The sequence below is a fragment of the Hermetia illucens genome, chromosome 1, assembly GCF_905115235.1.
Source record: "Hermetia illucens chromosome 1, iHerIll2.2.curated.20191125, whole genome shotgun sequence".
NCBI lineage: Eukaryota > Metazoa > Arthropoda > Insecta > Diptera > Stratiomyidae > Hermetia > Hermetia illucens.
The window spans coordinates 104,734,625-104,749,826 of NC_051849.1; the positions used below are offsets into that span (position 1 = coordinate 104,734,625).

General features: G+C 38.0%; 1 protein-coding gene across 3 annotated transcripts in view; it reads right to left on the bottom strand.

Moving 5' to 3' along the window:
* Window positions 1-200: 200 nt before the first annotated feature.
* Window positions 201-15,202, bottom strand: part of LOC119647177 — a 252,131-nt gene continuing 237,129 nt past the window's right edge. For 2 of the 3 annotated variants that reach the window (XM_038047985.1, XM_038047986.1), the window contains 3 exons: window positions 14,969-15,180; window positions 14,711-14,877; window positions 201-1,521 (listed from right to left, as the gene is read on the bottom strand). In XM_038047985.1, the coding sequence (XP_037903913.1) occupies window positions 919-1,521; window positions 14,711-14,877; window positions 14,969-15,180 (982 nt within the window). In that variant the 3' untranslated portion in view covers window positions 201-918. Of the gene's footprint in view, window positions 1,522-14,069; window positions 14,464-14,710; window positions 14,878-14,968; window positions 15,181-15,202 lie in introns of all 3 variants that reach the window. The other variant, XR_005248808.1, reaches the window with a different exon arrangement.

The window sequence follows — 15,202 nt, forward strand, 5'->3', positions numbered from 1 at the left end:
TTCTATAATAGTTTTAAAATGATATCCTTTTTACGCGTTTAACATTGGATCCCCCACCCCACTTAGAAAACTGGCTGAATATGTTACTACTGCGCATCTGTACTAAACTGCTGTTGCTGTTTTCTTGAATTTCACTTGATCAGCAGATCCTCATTGGAAAATACTTAACCCTTGTACAGTTAAAATCCAAACAACGGTTTGTTTAGCTAGGCTTCGTTCGGTTTTTATTTATTTTTTTACTTAACCTACAGCATTTTTTGTATATAAAGGTATATTTACAGAATTTCCTGCCTTACACATTATACAATCAATCGATGAAAGATTTTCAAACATTCTCCAATCTTCACGAAGGTAATAATATATGTATATGTAATCGAGTGTCTTTCATGTACGTTTGTTTGTGAGCGCAAATTACCCTATTGCATACGTTTCAAGTAATTAAGTTATTTGTAATTACAGAGCATATTTAAAAATAATACAATATAATAAAGAAAATAAATGAACAAGAAATTGTGGTTCAACAAAAAAGACGACAAAATAAAAATAATTAAGGTGATGACTATATTCGTTATTGCTTTTGTGAATTGGTTTAGCAGCAAGGAAGTATTGTAGGCGGCTTGGATGCTTGCTAGGGGCTGATCGACGGCTTCTGGATTTGATTTCGGATAATCTGGGTCATCTGTGTTTTTTCATATTTCAATATATATATTTGGGTCCTTGAGAATTTTCGTGCGGTTAGCCGGATTTTGGCAAACAATCATTTGATCCTTAAAATCGGATGTCCATTTGCTGAAATCTACAGGCCTTAGAAGAGTTAGGGTGCACCGTTGCCTTGTTCTGATCTAGCAAGCAACCAATTCCGACATTCTACTATATTTCCATAAATTAAAACAATAAAATTTATGATAAATGGTTTGATCAATTCTTGGGCTCTTTATTGTAGTCGACGTAGACTCGCACTACTTCGCCTGAGTATTTTCGTTGTGACGGCATGAAGTAGAAATCCGGAGTGTCTGTTCCTTGAGAACTGGAGCGTGCATCGCGTTCGCGGTCGCGGCTGCGATCGCGACTATCCCGCATCGGCTGGCGATTACGGCGATCCTGGGTGTAGTAGCCGGGTGGTTGCATGGCCGTTTGTTGCTGGACAACTGTTCGCGGCAAGGAATACGATCGGTCAGCGTAGGATGATCGAGGCATTCCCGCATGGTGGTCGTTATGATGTCCATTTTGGTAGCGATGGTAGCCGTAGTGGTGGTCCCCCGCTCCGCCGTTCGAATTGGCACCATTTTGTTCGTAGCGCCCAGATCGTGCACCTCCGGTCTCATAGTATTGTCCCGCCTTGTTGGTGGGAGAGTGTGACATTTGCAATGTTTGTTGACTACTGGAACTGCGACCCCGATCACGATCACGGTCACGCCCTTGCGATTTAGAGGACTTCTCCTCTGTTTCGCCGAAGGACTCAAAAGCATAGTTTGTGTTGGCTGAGTAGTCTTTCCATGCTGAATTTGGTATGAGTTGATCCTGGAAGGAAAACCGAAATGGCAATTAGTGAACTTTTTCTGTTTTAACCAGTCAGCATTGGTTTCTTTAAAGTACATGAATTTTGTGCAGATAATTTTGTCAGAAGCATCAATTGAGACTTGAATTACTAACTGTTGGAAAAATGGCAAAATAAAGCAAAAACGTAGCTGAAATGGAGGTGTTTCAATTGCAGCAAGCGGATTGTGTTTAAAAATGCCGAATGAGGTTTTTATTAATACGAGGCGGGATGGGAACGTTGAAGTTCAATGTTTTTTGTGATAGATTTGGTCGGAAAATAAACAAGAAATTTTGCTGGATTATATATCACTGCAATTCATTCCATTGGATATATTAATAATAATAATAGTATGGAAATTCCTCTGCCCTAGAGAACTATTGCGCGCCTTTGATAGCTATAGTGTACCTGTTTACTATAGACCAAGGAGTTTCCTACTTCTAGGTGTTTTGAGCTTCGCTCTGGTATTCTCTCAGGTGTGTTATCCCGGATATTATCCCTGAATATGTGTAGAGATTTTATTACTCTCTTCACAAAATCTATATTGTCTACAGCTTGGTCTAACTTCGCCTGGTGGTAGATTAGCATGTAGTAACCCCTTAGTCCTAAGACTGTTCTTAGTGAGGTTTAAACAGTCCCGCGACCGCTTTGGGCTGTTCCATTCCTGGGAGGTTCATCCAGTATAGTATCTTCAGCTATCGTTTTCTGTCCTTAGTATCATCGACCCTCATGGACCCTCTGCCGATTCCACAGAAAGATTCTGCTCGCTTCTGGTCAGCTCATCTGCTGCTTCATTGCCTTCTAAACTTAAATATGGCATTGAATCCAGAATATCCAGTTCATTTGGTTGGACATGAGTGCCCTGATAACCGCCTGCTGTCAGTTAAGGTCTGAAGGTTGTGTCTTCTACAGTTCCTCTGGAGGTTAAACTGATCTACCTTTGGCATATATTTCCACCTGAAATATGTTTACTCATTGGTTCACAATACATTTCCTTTGGACTAACAATTCCTACGTCCGCTTCCTCTACTGTAAAGGACGCGTCAGTAAACAAGGTAATCAACTATTGGTTTAAGCAGCCGCAACTTTGCTTCATTGTTTCAATTTTTTTAACTAAAATTAAATTCCATGGTCATGCTATCCCGGCTATGGAAATTTTATAATAAATATGTAGGAACTGTTGTAAAAATATCTACAAAGTCAGTAATGTTGAAGAAAAAAGAAAGGGGAAATGGGAAGATCTAGTTTGGTTAATATTTTTGAGGTGGATTGATTTGTGTCTTCGAATTTACTTACTAAGATAAAATCTTAATGAATATATAATTGGTAGCCTATATCCCTTAGATAGAGTATAAAGCATTCACCACGCCTACGCACTATCATTCACAGTACGGCAAAATGCACTTCAGTTCTTCAGCCCCATTTTTCCCGGCGTATGCTACGTTTCGCTTCCCCAGATTTGCCGCCGTATTGCAGTTCAAGTGCCTCACGTTCGACCTAATTCCCAGCAGCATTAAAAGCCTTCAGTTTTCTACGCTCCTTGTTCCGTCTTCATGTCCCGACAGTCAGCCAGATCTTATGGCACCCCTTCAGGACGGGGCCAACAATTTCATTTGCGTCAGTGGGAAGACGACTTTTGATGACGGCCTAGTGCTCATGAATATTCTTGGGCGAACTATTCAAAATGTCGGCCCTTCGGTCAGCAAGATAGTTTTCCTACTGTCGAACGATAGCCGGGTTCTATAAGCGAATCGAGTTAAGCTTCGGAGGCTCGAAGCTGCCCACCCTCGCGAGAACGCGGAATTGACGTTATCATATGCTATCTATGAGCAAGGTGTTATCAGAACCTACCTTGGCATTCAGATCCAGATAAAGTTTTTCATCAGGGATCGGAATTTCGCGGCTAGTATTCTGTCTGTCACCGGTTCTCAGCACAAGAGCTTACTTTCGGTAAACTTGCTGCTGCCAATTCAATATAACATACTGTTATTGACCTAGGAATTATGACTAACATGATCGTATGGAATGCTTATATGAACTTTCAAGTTGATTATTGCCAACCTTTAGTGTAGAGCTATCAAACAATTCGAAAAAGGATAAATTTTGTCTCTTCAGTCAGTCGTCAGCTAAGTTCAGTTCCACCGAAGTAAATGATAATAGTAAACTTGGATAATCGTTTGAGTATTTGCTGGTGAGTGGGGTAACAGTTTGCTGTCAGCTATTATATATAAGCGTATATGTCAGTCCTGATCAAACAGATTGGAGTATCATATTGTTGACCACCAAATGCACTTTTATTTAGTGAAGCATGTGAGAACATGGTTATCTATGGCGATACTCACACTCTCTTAAAACCATTGAAATGTTCTCACGGTCCGGGCCTTGACGGGTTCTCTGCGTGCACTTCTCAACGCATCCTGCTAACATGGGAAACACAGCAGACCAGTTACAATCTGCGATTACGAGCATAGGTCAGTTAGCCAATTCAGCGCCGTATAACGATACAATACTAAGCTTGTGATGTCAAGAGTCATCGGTCGGACCAGTTCAATATCAGTCGAAAGACTTGACGATGGCAATCTTGGTATTGCATGCATATAATATCAGAAGAGTTAGCCAATATGTTGGTCTTCAGTTTTCTTGAACGGGCTACACAATCACACCTGCGTGGGACGTTTTGAGTGCGTCAACTGGTGGGGTATTTACGTGCTTCTTCTTGTCGCGAAGATATTAACTATCAAAAAGAAGATTTTAGAAGCTTGATTGCTAGGAAACAGGCTGGGCTTCACTCTGGATCGTCCTGCATTGACCACATTACTACCCTTGGCATCATATTGGAGCAGTGTGCGGAGTTCAGATCTCCATTTCACAAGATTTTCATCCAGGCTTTCGATAGAACGACCCAGGAAGGGCATTTCGGTGAAGTTAATAGTTATAATCATTGCAACAAAGTTCTTGGCCTGGACATCTAATCAAATCCTGACGACTGGCAACGGGGCATTATCTGTCCCATACATAAAAAGGATGATATGACGCCGCTTACAATTATAAGGGTATCACGTTCCTGAGTACCACCTATAAAATATTCTCCGTTATCCGGATATCCCCATACGCCCAGAACACCATAGGCTTTACTCTAGGAAAATCAGCAACATATCGGATTTCTCTCTCCTGAAAGCGATGGAAAAACTTTTGGAATATGGCCATCAGCTGCACCGTCTTTCCATTGACTTCAAGGTCGCCTATATAACATAGACAGGGTAAAACTATACACGGCCATGTGAATTTGGTATGGTATTGACCCTAACCAAATAAAAGCAGGAGAATTACTCTCGAGAACATTCGTCATCAAAAACGGTCTAAGACAAGTGGATGCCATATTATGCATCCTCTTTAACCTGGTCCTGGCGAAAGTGATCCGCGATACTGACGATCCTCTTCAAGTCCACCCAACTCTATGGTCTATGCTGACGATATTGACATTATGGGAAGAAAAACCCGAAATGAACAGTCAACCTTCATCCAGATCTTGGGCTGCACATTAATGAAGGCGAGACGAAGTATATGGAGGCAACGTCAGCACCAAAGAGCCAACAACCTCATATGGCATCAAACGAGAACCAGAAAGATAGGAGACTGCAACTTTCAATTTATAAAAACTGTTCCGGTCGAAATGTCTCCCCCCAGGGTCAAAGCTCTTAATATTCAGGCGTCCTCATGTATTCCCCGGAGGCTTGGGTTCTTAGCAGGAAAAATTGTGAACTCTTGGCCGCGTTTGAGAGAAGAAACCTCCGAAGAATTTTTGGCCCTCACCTGAGAATGAACGATTCCGCAGCCTCTATAACGACGAAATTTATGAACGATACCACGACCGTCTGGTTGTGGATAAAATCCGGCTCAGTAGGTTATGGTGGACAGGTGACTTAATCCATATGGGTGAGGATGATCTGGCCCGGAAAGTATATCAGGGCAATATCTACGGTAGAATGAAGCGATGATGTAGGCTAGACAACTTTTAGGGATATCGAATTGGTGGACCTTGGCGCAAAATTTGGATGTCGGAAGTTCCTTATTAAGGCAGGCCTAGGTCGGATGTCAGTTGTTGCTGATGATTGTTAATGATGATTAATGGGCAGAACATCGAAGGTGGCAGATATCTGGAAGCGTAGTTTCTGTCGACGGTGCCACCGAACGTGGACAGTTACTCTGTGATAAAGTAACAATCGTCGATTGTACATAGGATGTACCTCTCCAATTAGCAGCTTCTTGATGTCTGATTTGTTGATTGTTGATTGTTTTTCTCATATTCATAATACCATATAAACAAAGCTGGCGGGGAATCCTTTGGAATCTAGGCGTTTTTTATTTTCCTTGTATGAGATTTTGGATTCAATATATTTGATAATTATTGTAAGACTTCCACTGTCTTGGGGTTTTCAGTAATTGGCCTTATTGTAGACTTGAATTTACATCATGTCAATACTGTGCCTGGACAAGGGGACAACATCAAATTTCTGCTCGCCAATTAACTGCACCAAATGTCTAATAAGGAAATTATCGTTGCATTGCCTTAAGTAGAGCAGCGGCGCGGTTTGAATTTTATTTCGCGCTATCAAGATGAACAAGTCGGTTAGGCATTTCAGCACGGTTATTTTTTTTAATATAACTGTATTTTTGCTGACGACAGAATTTCGACTTTATCTCTCCTGCATTTCGCTTGGCGAAGTCCCCTTCCACCTTTTCACTTAGCTCTTCAGAGCTTGCAGTTTTGATAACAGCAAAGCACAGGAAAGTAAAAAGTATCAACAGTCGGAATTAACAAGCACATTCGGTGTATATATCGGACTAAAGGTACTAAGATGCGTTGTTCTATAAATTGAGCCCAATAGTAACCTACATATGTGGATGATTTGACAAAGAAAGAAGACGAACACATAACTCCGTTCTGGTTGCTTTGACTATTGAAATACACAGTCACACTGTAAGGCATGCACTGATATAAAACATGACTTTTCAGGCAACCATCCAAGAAAATACTAAATGCCTTTGAGAGAAAGGTCCTTAAAATAATTATCGGGACAGCCGGTTATAGAGACTGATGGCGAACGACACATTCAACGAAGCCTGAAGTTTATTTTTATGCTGCAAAAATATCAGGCCAAAGATTTTGCAGACAAAGTATTTTGAAGGTCGAAATCCTTTGCAACATGTTTTATGTTCTGTGTTTTGTCAAAAAGAAAGTGGAGAATATGGCGTTTATATTGAGGTAGGAAGTAAAATTCTAACAGTTACAAAAGTGAAATCATATTCGATATTAGCTTCATAGTAGAGAGCATCACCTTTTGGCAGACCAGAGAGTTTCAGGGATATTAGCTGGATGTCCTGGGTCCAAAAGATGTCAAATAGTTGAGCTGTGGAGAGTCCTATTCTTTTTCAATAGCAAGGTTGGCTCTTACAAGACACTGATAGGTCATATGATATGAAAACATGATTTTGATGAAGAGGCCAGTGACGGTGTAATGTTTACGAATTTGACCGCCTCGTATATAATGCATATTGGTTTTGCGTCCCAAGTTTAATACGAGTTGTTTTCATGACCTCGTTCTATTTAAGTAGTAGGAGGGAAAATTAATAAGAAAATATACATATCCATCTTGATATAGTTTATCTCCGATACCTATCAAGCTTTATGGCTTTTTCACCACGTATGACCAGTGTGTCTCGTGGAGAAATAATATTCGCTTCTATTCTGGGATTATCAGTAGCAATATGATGCTGCGGCTTTAACTGTGTGGATATTTTTTATCGACCTTTAACATAGAAGTCCACCATTATCTAATATCCTACTTTGGGATCGAGAAGGATATTCATTGCAGAGCCGAGTCGATATTCACGGCGGGAAAAACAACCAACCGAGCCGGGGGTAAGTGTGCTGTAGATATAGACCTGCAGAGTGCGTTCTGCGCATCAGTGGCCTGTAACCTCTACATCAATTTATAGTATTCTCGCGTCTGTACATATATGGTTTGACTTGGTATTGAGCTTTATTAGAAGTATAACAGCCACATATTTCGAAAGAGACCATTAGTTGTCCCTACTGCATTTAGTCTACCTGCAAGAGCGGTGGAATAGGTCTCGGAACTCAACATGGGCCGTTTACACGATTCACATATTATTCAACAGTGGAAAAATGATTTTGGTGGTAACTTACAGCATAAGGGCCACATGTTGGGAAAGCGTAGAGAAAGAAAACAAGTGCCTTTAGGCAAAAAAGCAGTTACCGCAAATGAAAATGTTCTCTATACTGTATATCACATCAGCAAAGAGTTTGCAGCTTCCCGTAATTCCGAGAGCCCGGGGAAGGAAGTTAATGACAGGCTTTTCAGTCACCATGTTGGGCAGCTTCAGAGGTGGAATAAATACTTGTTCAAGATCCTTAACCGTCTAAAATTCGGTGAGGCTGCACCTTTCGTAGATGGTATCGTAATCTATTGTAATCTTGCACCTTTATCATCAATCTGCTCTAGCGGAGTGGCGCCGTCTAGCTAAACGGTTTGCGGAATTGTTGTTTGAAACCCCCTGAAAATTTCAGAAAACTTCCATTTATTCTGGGGATCTGCGCTCTTTGCTCAATAAAATCCTAAAAAAACCCAAAAATTTCTTACTGATAATTCATTACGCCTAATTTTGTTAAATATAGCAACATTTGCTCTTTTTATAAGCATTAGTTTACAACTAATTCCCATTACATATTTCATCAATTGATCTCACAATACAGATCAAATAAATGCAAAAATTTTGCTCTTTAATGCCAATAGACTCAGGACTGTTAGATAACGCTTCTTATTGAAAAACACCTCTGAGCTGGGCGAACTTTTTGTTTTGGGATCACGGGTTCGGAGCCACTCTGGCGCTTTGGGTAGAAAGGTTTTGTGTTCATCTTATGTAAGACTAAAAAACTAAAAACCTAAAATATTCCTTCATATTTTTTTCAAACTATATGAGATACGTACATATTATACTCACATTAAACAAATAAACATTACCTATTCTATATGCCTATTACCTGCGTTTTATATGCATGTATATAAATTGATCGTACACCTTTCTTCGATTTACTTCGTGCATATAATTATACCAATGTAAATATAAAGTAAGTATATTGAATACCGCTGATCCAATGTACAAATATATATATCTGAATTAGGCACTACCAAAAACCTTCATCAACGTATACATATTAATACATACATATGGCTGTCTCGAGTAATTGATATTGATATATACATGATTAGAAAACTAAAACCAAATGTTTTCCTGTGACCTCCCATTCATGTGAGCTCACTTTGTTGTGGTATTGACGAATTGATATGTTATGACAACCTCATACATGTTTTAGACTGCATGAAATTCAGATAAAATGTAAAAGTTTCATCTTCTATAAGTTTGTCGATATGAATTTCATTCAAGCATTCCAAAGTTATGGCTTATGTTATCCCTTATGGTTGTGCCTTTTATATTTTTAGCATGAACTTAACTGGGCTTTCCGGCTAAATTTCCAAAATATGCTAATATACTATTATTGACTTAATTTGTGAAGATATCGGAACGGGATATATTTTGAGGAACAGATTTCGTTTAGATACGTCACTGCGATTTTTTTCAGATTTTTTGTTTGGATAGGTTCTGAGAACGAGACCCGTTACACTTTTTGATGGTCATATTTTTAGCCCTCACTCCCCTACCTTTCACCCGAGATCAAATATAGAACCAGTTTCAAAAATTACTAATTGAGCCCTTTCATACCATGACCACATTCTGGGATAAAAATGTTGTACCCTCCTTCCCCTTTAAACATAAGACAAAATGGCGCTACTTGCTGTATGTAAAGGCATCCACAGAACATACGCTCTTGCCAATTTTTGTGATAATCGGTCCAATCATTTCCAAATAAATCGGGTGTAACCGACAAACAGATATCGATTCTAAAAGGTTTTATTCCACACAAAATCTTAAAAAGCATGTGTGTCTTAGCTAAAACCAGCTAAGGCTGCAAACCTGGCAATTTCGATTAATATGTGGCGCCGCCAATGCTACAACTTGAAATAAAAAAAAAAATAGTTCGCACCTTTATTGAGTTTTGAATTTAATTTATGCGGAGCAAAGAAGTTTATGTCGTCCAACAGCTACGTCGGTCGGTATCTATCGGTCAAAAAATTCATTTGTACACTTCATAGTCCATTCGTTTGCATTATTTATCCAATTATCAGTTTGTTCAGTGAGTTTTTTGAAATGTGTTTGTTCAAAAACAAATTATAAACAGAGGTTATCAAGGGTCGCAGTTAGTTCATCGCGATAACCCCCTTATATTAAAAGTTTAATTTAATTTTGATTTTTGGTTTTGATTTTTATAGACTAATACGAGGTATTTCTGGTTATACAGAAACACTAAGCGAGTTTTTTTTATTTGAATTTTGGTTCTTCAAAATGCCACCAGTTAGACGTACGAATTTGGGTCGCAGAATTCGCAATGTCAAGGCTATATTCGAGCAAGTCAAACTAACGAGAACACGAAGCGCGAAATGAAGTTGGACGGAGTTTATGGAATCGAAATCAACGACTAAAAAATTTCGCGTTTAATTTAACGATGTGTTTCCATATAGCCAAGCATTCAATTTAAACTTAACGAGTCACGAAATCAGAAGCTGGACGCTACATGTGTGAAAGGTTTTGTGGAGTTCTTTTATAAAATCATTTCAGTGTACATTTGTATTTGACGTAAAATCTATATGCATATATTACTTTAGAATATCCACTTTTAAGTGCTACTGATATTCAAAATCTTAGAATTTGTACAGAAGAGACAATTTTAACCGATTATAACTTTATTAGTAATAGTGCTATTTTCATGAAACTTAGTAGGATCATGTTCTATATTATAGCCTATAGCTGCAAATTCTGGGAATATCTTAAGGGGGGTTTTGCAGTCAATTAATAAAATTATAATAATATAGGATAGGATAAGATTCTAGGATAAACGTAAAGGGGGGGCTGCAGTCAATTACTAAAAATTGTGGTAATATACTATTATTGACTTCATTTGATCAGATACCTGTGTGTGGGGTGTTTCGGAGCCTAGGCACCATATAGCTAGGTAGGTAGGTTCTGAGAATGGGTCCGTGAAGAAATTACCACTTTTCAACCCCCTCCCTCTCCCTTGTGAATTAGATTTCAACACTGAGACCAGTTTCGAAGAGAGACCTTTCATTTGTTCTCCCTCATGGCTATATTTGGTGAAAAAAATGTTACACAACGCCCCCCTCCCCCGCCTTTTGCATGTATTGTATTCCATTTGACTGGCGTAAAATACAATTGACATAGTCTAATGTAAGTTGGTAGCTCTAAATTGAAAAAAGCAATGAGAAGTTGATGAGGGAATGGCAATGCTGTAGGACAGGCCAATGTCTGTCGGGTTACCTAGTCTTATATATAAAAATCAATTGCTGTTCGTTAGTCTCGCTAAAACTCGAGAACGGCTGAAGGGATTTATCTTATCTTGGTTTTGAAATGTCCGTGGAGGTCTAGGGAAGGTTTAAAAGGTGAGAAAAATTCGAATAATTGCCGGTAAAACCAGCACTTCTCTTCTTCCCATATAAACGTTTTTTTCTAAATAAAATTTAGAGTCAATTTGAACTTTATTGATATTCAATAAAGTTCAATCACTCACTATGTTCATCGGACCTCATATTACAACCAAGTGACAATCTTTTATTTCTAAAAAGACAAAAGACATCAAATGTTTCACAGCTCAGAACATGTTGTATTGGAAAATAGAATTTCTGTTTTTAGTATTTTTGCTTCTCACCGTTTAAACCTTCTATTAATTTCCATAAATATTTCAAGACCAAACTGGACTACCTAGACTAAATATTAAGTTTTGTTACAAATTAAATTTCTGAATGCAACGGTAATATTTGACATTAGATTTGACAACCAACTAATATGTCAATCCATCCTCTTGCACATTAGAACACGGAAAGAAGTATTACGATATTGTGTTACGATATCTATGAGTGCGCGAGAACTTTCTTTACTTTGTGATAGTGACATTCCAGTAAATGTGCTTTTTTTTTATATTTTGCGATTGTGACACTTTACTGCTAAGTGAGCGAACAATTTTCTCACTTTGATTATTTACAATTTACGATGCCGAGGAGAAGACGACCTGACTTAGGTCCTCACAATCAATCAAATGTGCGAAGAGCTACCTCACGTGCTAACCGCACTGCTGACCAGAGAGAGACAGATCAAGAAAATAGTCGTATTACTATGTCAGAATTGCGTTATTTAGTGAGTGATAATGAAGTAGGTAGGCTTAGAATGCAACGAGTTCGTGCACATCAAACAACAGCAATCACGACATAATGAAATTGATCGAATCCGCGGATGGAATGCTTCACAATATGCTTTTTTATTAAATACGGATTCGTTTTGTTTGTTTTAAAATTATTTTATACAAAAGTTTAGGTCTTTTATTTATCGATTGGCAGTACGAAGTCTGTCGGGTCAGCTAGTTCTAAATAAAAATCGAACAGCGCGTAGCATTATTTATTGTCGTAATCAGCTCGCAGATGTTTCAAGACAGTCATTCTAGTCGTAACTGGTTCAGTTTCCTGTTTATAATTGGGTAAATGGGTTTACCTAGCTTTTCCGACTCTGACGAGTTTCTACGCCTATACAAAAACATTACACTCCAGAGGTAAAGCTAAACTAGAACCATTTTTTTTTTTCAAAAACAATCAGGCAGTAAAGATGGCAAATGCAATTATATCGAATGACAAAGTGATTTTTATAGTTTTTCAGAATGCACGCGATTTTTCATTGACTGCTCGGAAAAAGGACAACTACATATAAGCAGAGAATACTATACATCTGAATCACAAAATGAAGAAAAGTACATCCGATATGTGCACATCGGTGCGGCTGCGCTGCTATAAATTATGGAAATAATCCATGAATTGCTACTACTATATTCACCAGATTTGATTTCTTATCCTATCCTATCTGGATCCACGCACATTTTTTAAACTTTCCTCGGGTCCGATGGACTGCTCCGCCGCTAAAGACATCACCTGCCGTCCTGCGTCTTATAACACACGTAACGCAGACATTTTCAAAGTGCCCTTCTCAGAGCTCGAAGTCTACTTTCATTCTCCGATTCCTAGGCTTTTCCGAAATTACAACACACAACAGCTTGGTCCTTTTAACTTCTCTATTTTAAACAGTTTCAAGCATAGGATAACATTGTTACTTTCTCCTCCTCCTGAGGACAATAAGTAATTGGAGTTTGCTGTTTGTTGTCCGTTAAATTAAATAAATAAATAAATAATTTGTGTCGAAATAGTAGTAGTATTCTATTGATCCGTCGAAAAAAAAACTTTTTTTTGTAACTTCAAATTATAATTTTAAGATGAATGTGGACAAGGCGGGAAAGTAGATAAGCATCATTCTTGCACATAAATTAATTTGCCGATCCAAACGTGAAAACTATGGAGAGTATGTAGTAGGGGGGATGCAAACGATGTAAACAGTAATTCGTTGGTATATTGACGCGTCCCGGTTTGACTTGTGGCGTCATATGCGATTGGCACGCTTCTCAGCCATTTGGATCTGAATTAATTTTAAACTATTATACTTGGCGGCTTGGTTTGATTGTGTTTCTTGTTGAAGTTGCATAATTCAGCAAGTTCTCACGCATCCTCCGCCTTCAGAGGGACCGAGCGTGTGTAGAGCCGGGCTGGGTGTACGTTTGTCCAACTGACATTATTTTTCAAAAACTGTTATTGCAAGCTTTATTAGGTTGCTCTAGAGAAATTATTTCCAGGATTACTGAAAACAAGGCTGGGTGTCCGGTTGAACTTGCGAACTTCCCTGGCTACTGTTGATAACGAATTTGAAATTCGTATAAAATAAAATCAATCCGAAGATATTATTACAGAAAGACAATTTAAAACGGGGCTTACAGGGGTTTCAGTCTACCCATGCGTTATGTTCAACATAGTTAAAATGGATTCATTATAAATTAGCGGCCATTATTCCTACTGAAAACTGCTGTCAATACCCAATGCAGTTTTGTTCTATTCTTGTCAATTCCTAACCTAGTGAAATGTGGTTATTCACTTAAATAATACGGACGGGTTAGGGTTAGGACAAACACGAGATAAGGATAAGAAGAGATGGTAGAGATAGTGAAATGAAAGTTGTGCATTTTATGTAAAATAGAAAAAATTTCTTAGTCAACTGTAAATGAAAATTTTTGTTTTAACTTTTGTCGTTTAGTTGTATATTCATTAGAGGTGAACGTTAGTGAAATATTACTTTACATTGCACAAAATGTTAGTGAACAGTCAAGAAGACGACACGCCCTGGATGTTATATAAAAATAATAAATATGTGTGATTAAGTTCCATAAATAATGAATGCTGACTGGTTGCAGAGGAGTTACAAAAAATTACATTTCTTTAACAATTACCGATTTCACTGAAACGTAGTAGTGGTAGCAGAGTAGACAACAAAATCGTTCACAACCGCCATACATGAGTATTATTTATAATCTTTGGCGAAGGCATCCATTCAAAGTGTTTCAAACATCAATAACAAATAATTATGTTACAATCATAGCCATTTTTCGCATCACATGAACATTGAAGGAATGCAGGAAATTAAAACTTGGCTTGGTAACAGTAACTCGATTCAAACAATTTAATATCTACATTTTTAGAACACGTATCATTGCTATTTTCGCATTTGCGTTTATTTGTACGAGAAAGCACAATATCCGATTCATTGCTTGTAATTTATAGAACGCTAGACGGGTAGTACTGCTGCTGATACATCCTCCATTCCTCAGGTATTATATATATTAGCTTTAAATATTAATTTCAAAACATTTGGTTAGTTATTTTCACAATAAATATGGATGTTACAGAAATTATAATTTGCTCAAATAACTAGCCATTATATTTTCAAGAAGAACATTTCAACTCTTGGATCAAAATAATCTAAAAGGATGTGGTTCTGAAAACTAATCCAGTATGCACCCAAGTTTTTCGTTACAAAGTAGGCATCAGATGAATGTTATTAATCAAAACGAAACATTTAGGACCAACTTACCTTTTGGTTTCTGCTCTTGCGTGTCGTTTTATAAATAGTACAAGCTGCTTGAATTAGAGCGATTAACACTAATGCAATTATACATCCTAAAACTATGTAGAGTCGGGTTTCTGATAAATTGAAGAATGATTCCGCCGCTGATTTCTCTTTGGTATTCATTGCGTTATCTGTTTTGAACAAAAGAAAGGATGTCAAATGATTTTTGGCATAATATATATAATATAGTAGTATAGTATAATATAGTAGATCAGCACTTACAATCTAAATTATAGAATTCCAGGTACATAGGGTCAACAGTCAATGATCCTATTCTGCCACTTGCTAGGCTTTTGGAAATTATCGTTTTCACTACGCTGTCCTCGTATACATCATCACCGAATGATGCCTTCTGAACTTTTCCTTGTTGACTTTTTTCGAATGCAGCTTTATCCAATAGTATGTTCATGTTAGCAATCATTGTTGTTCCGTCCCTGAAAGAGTGAGAACACAGTC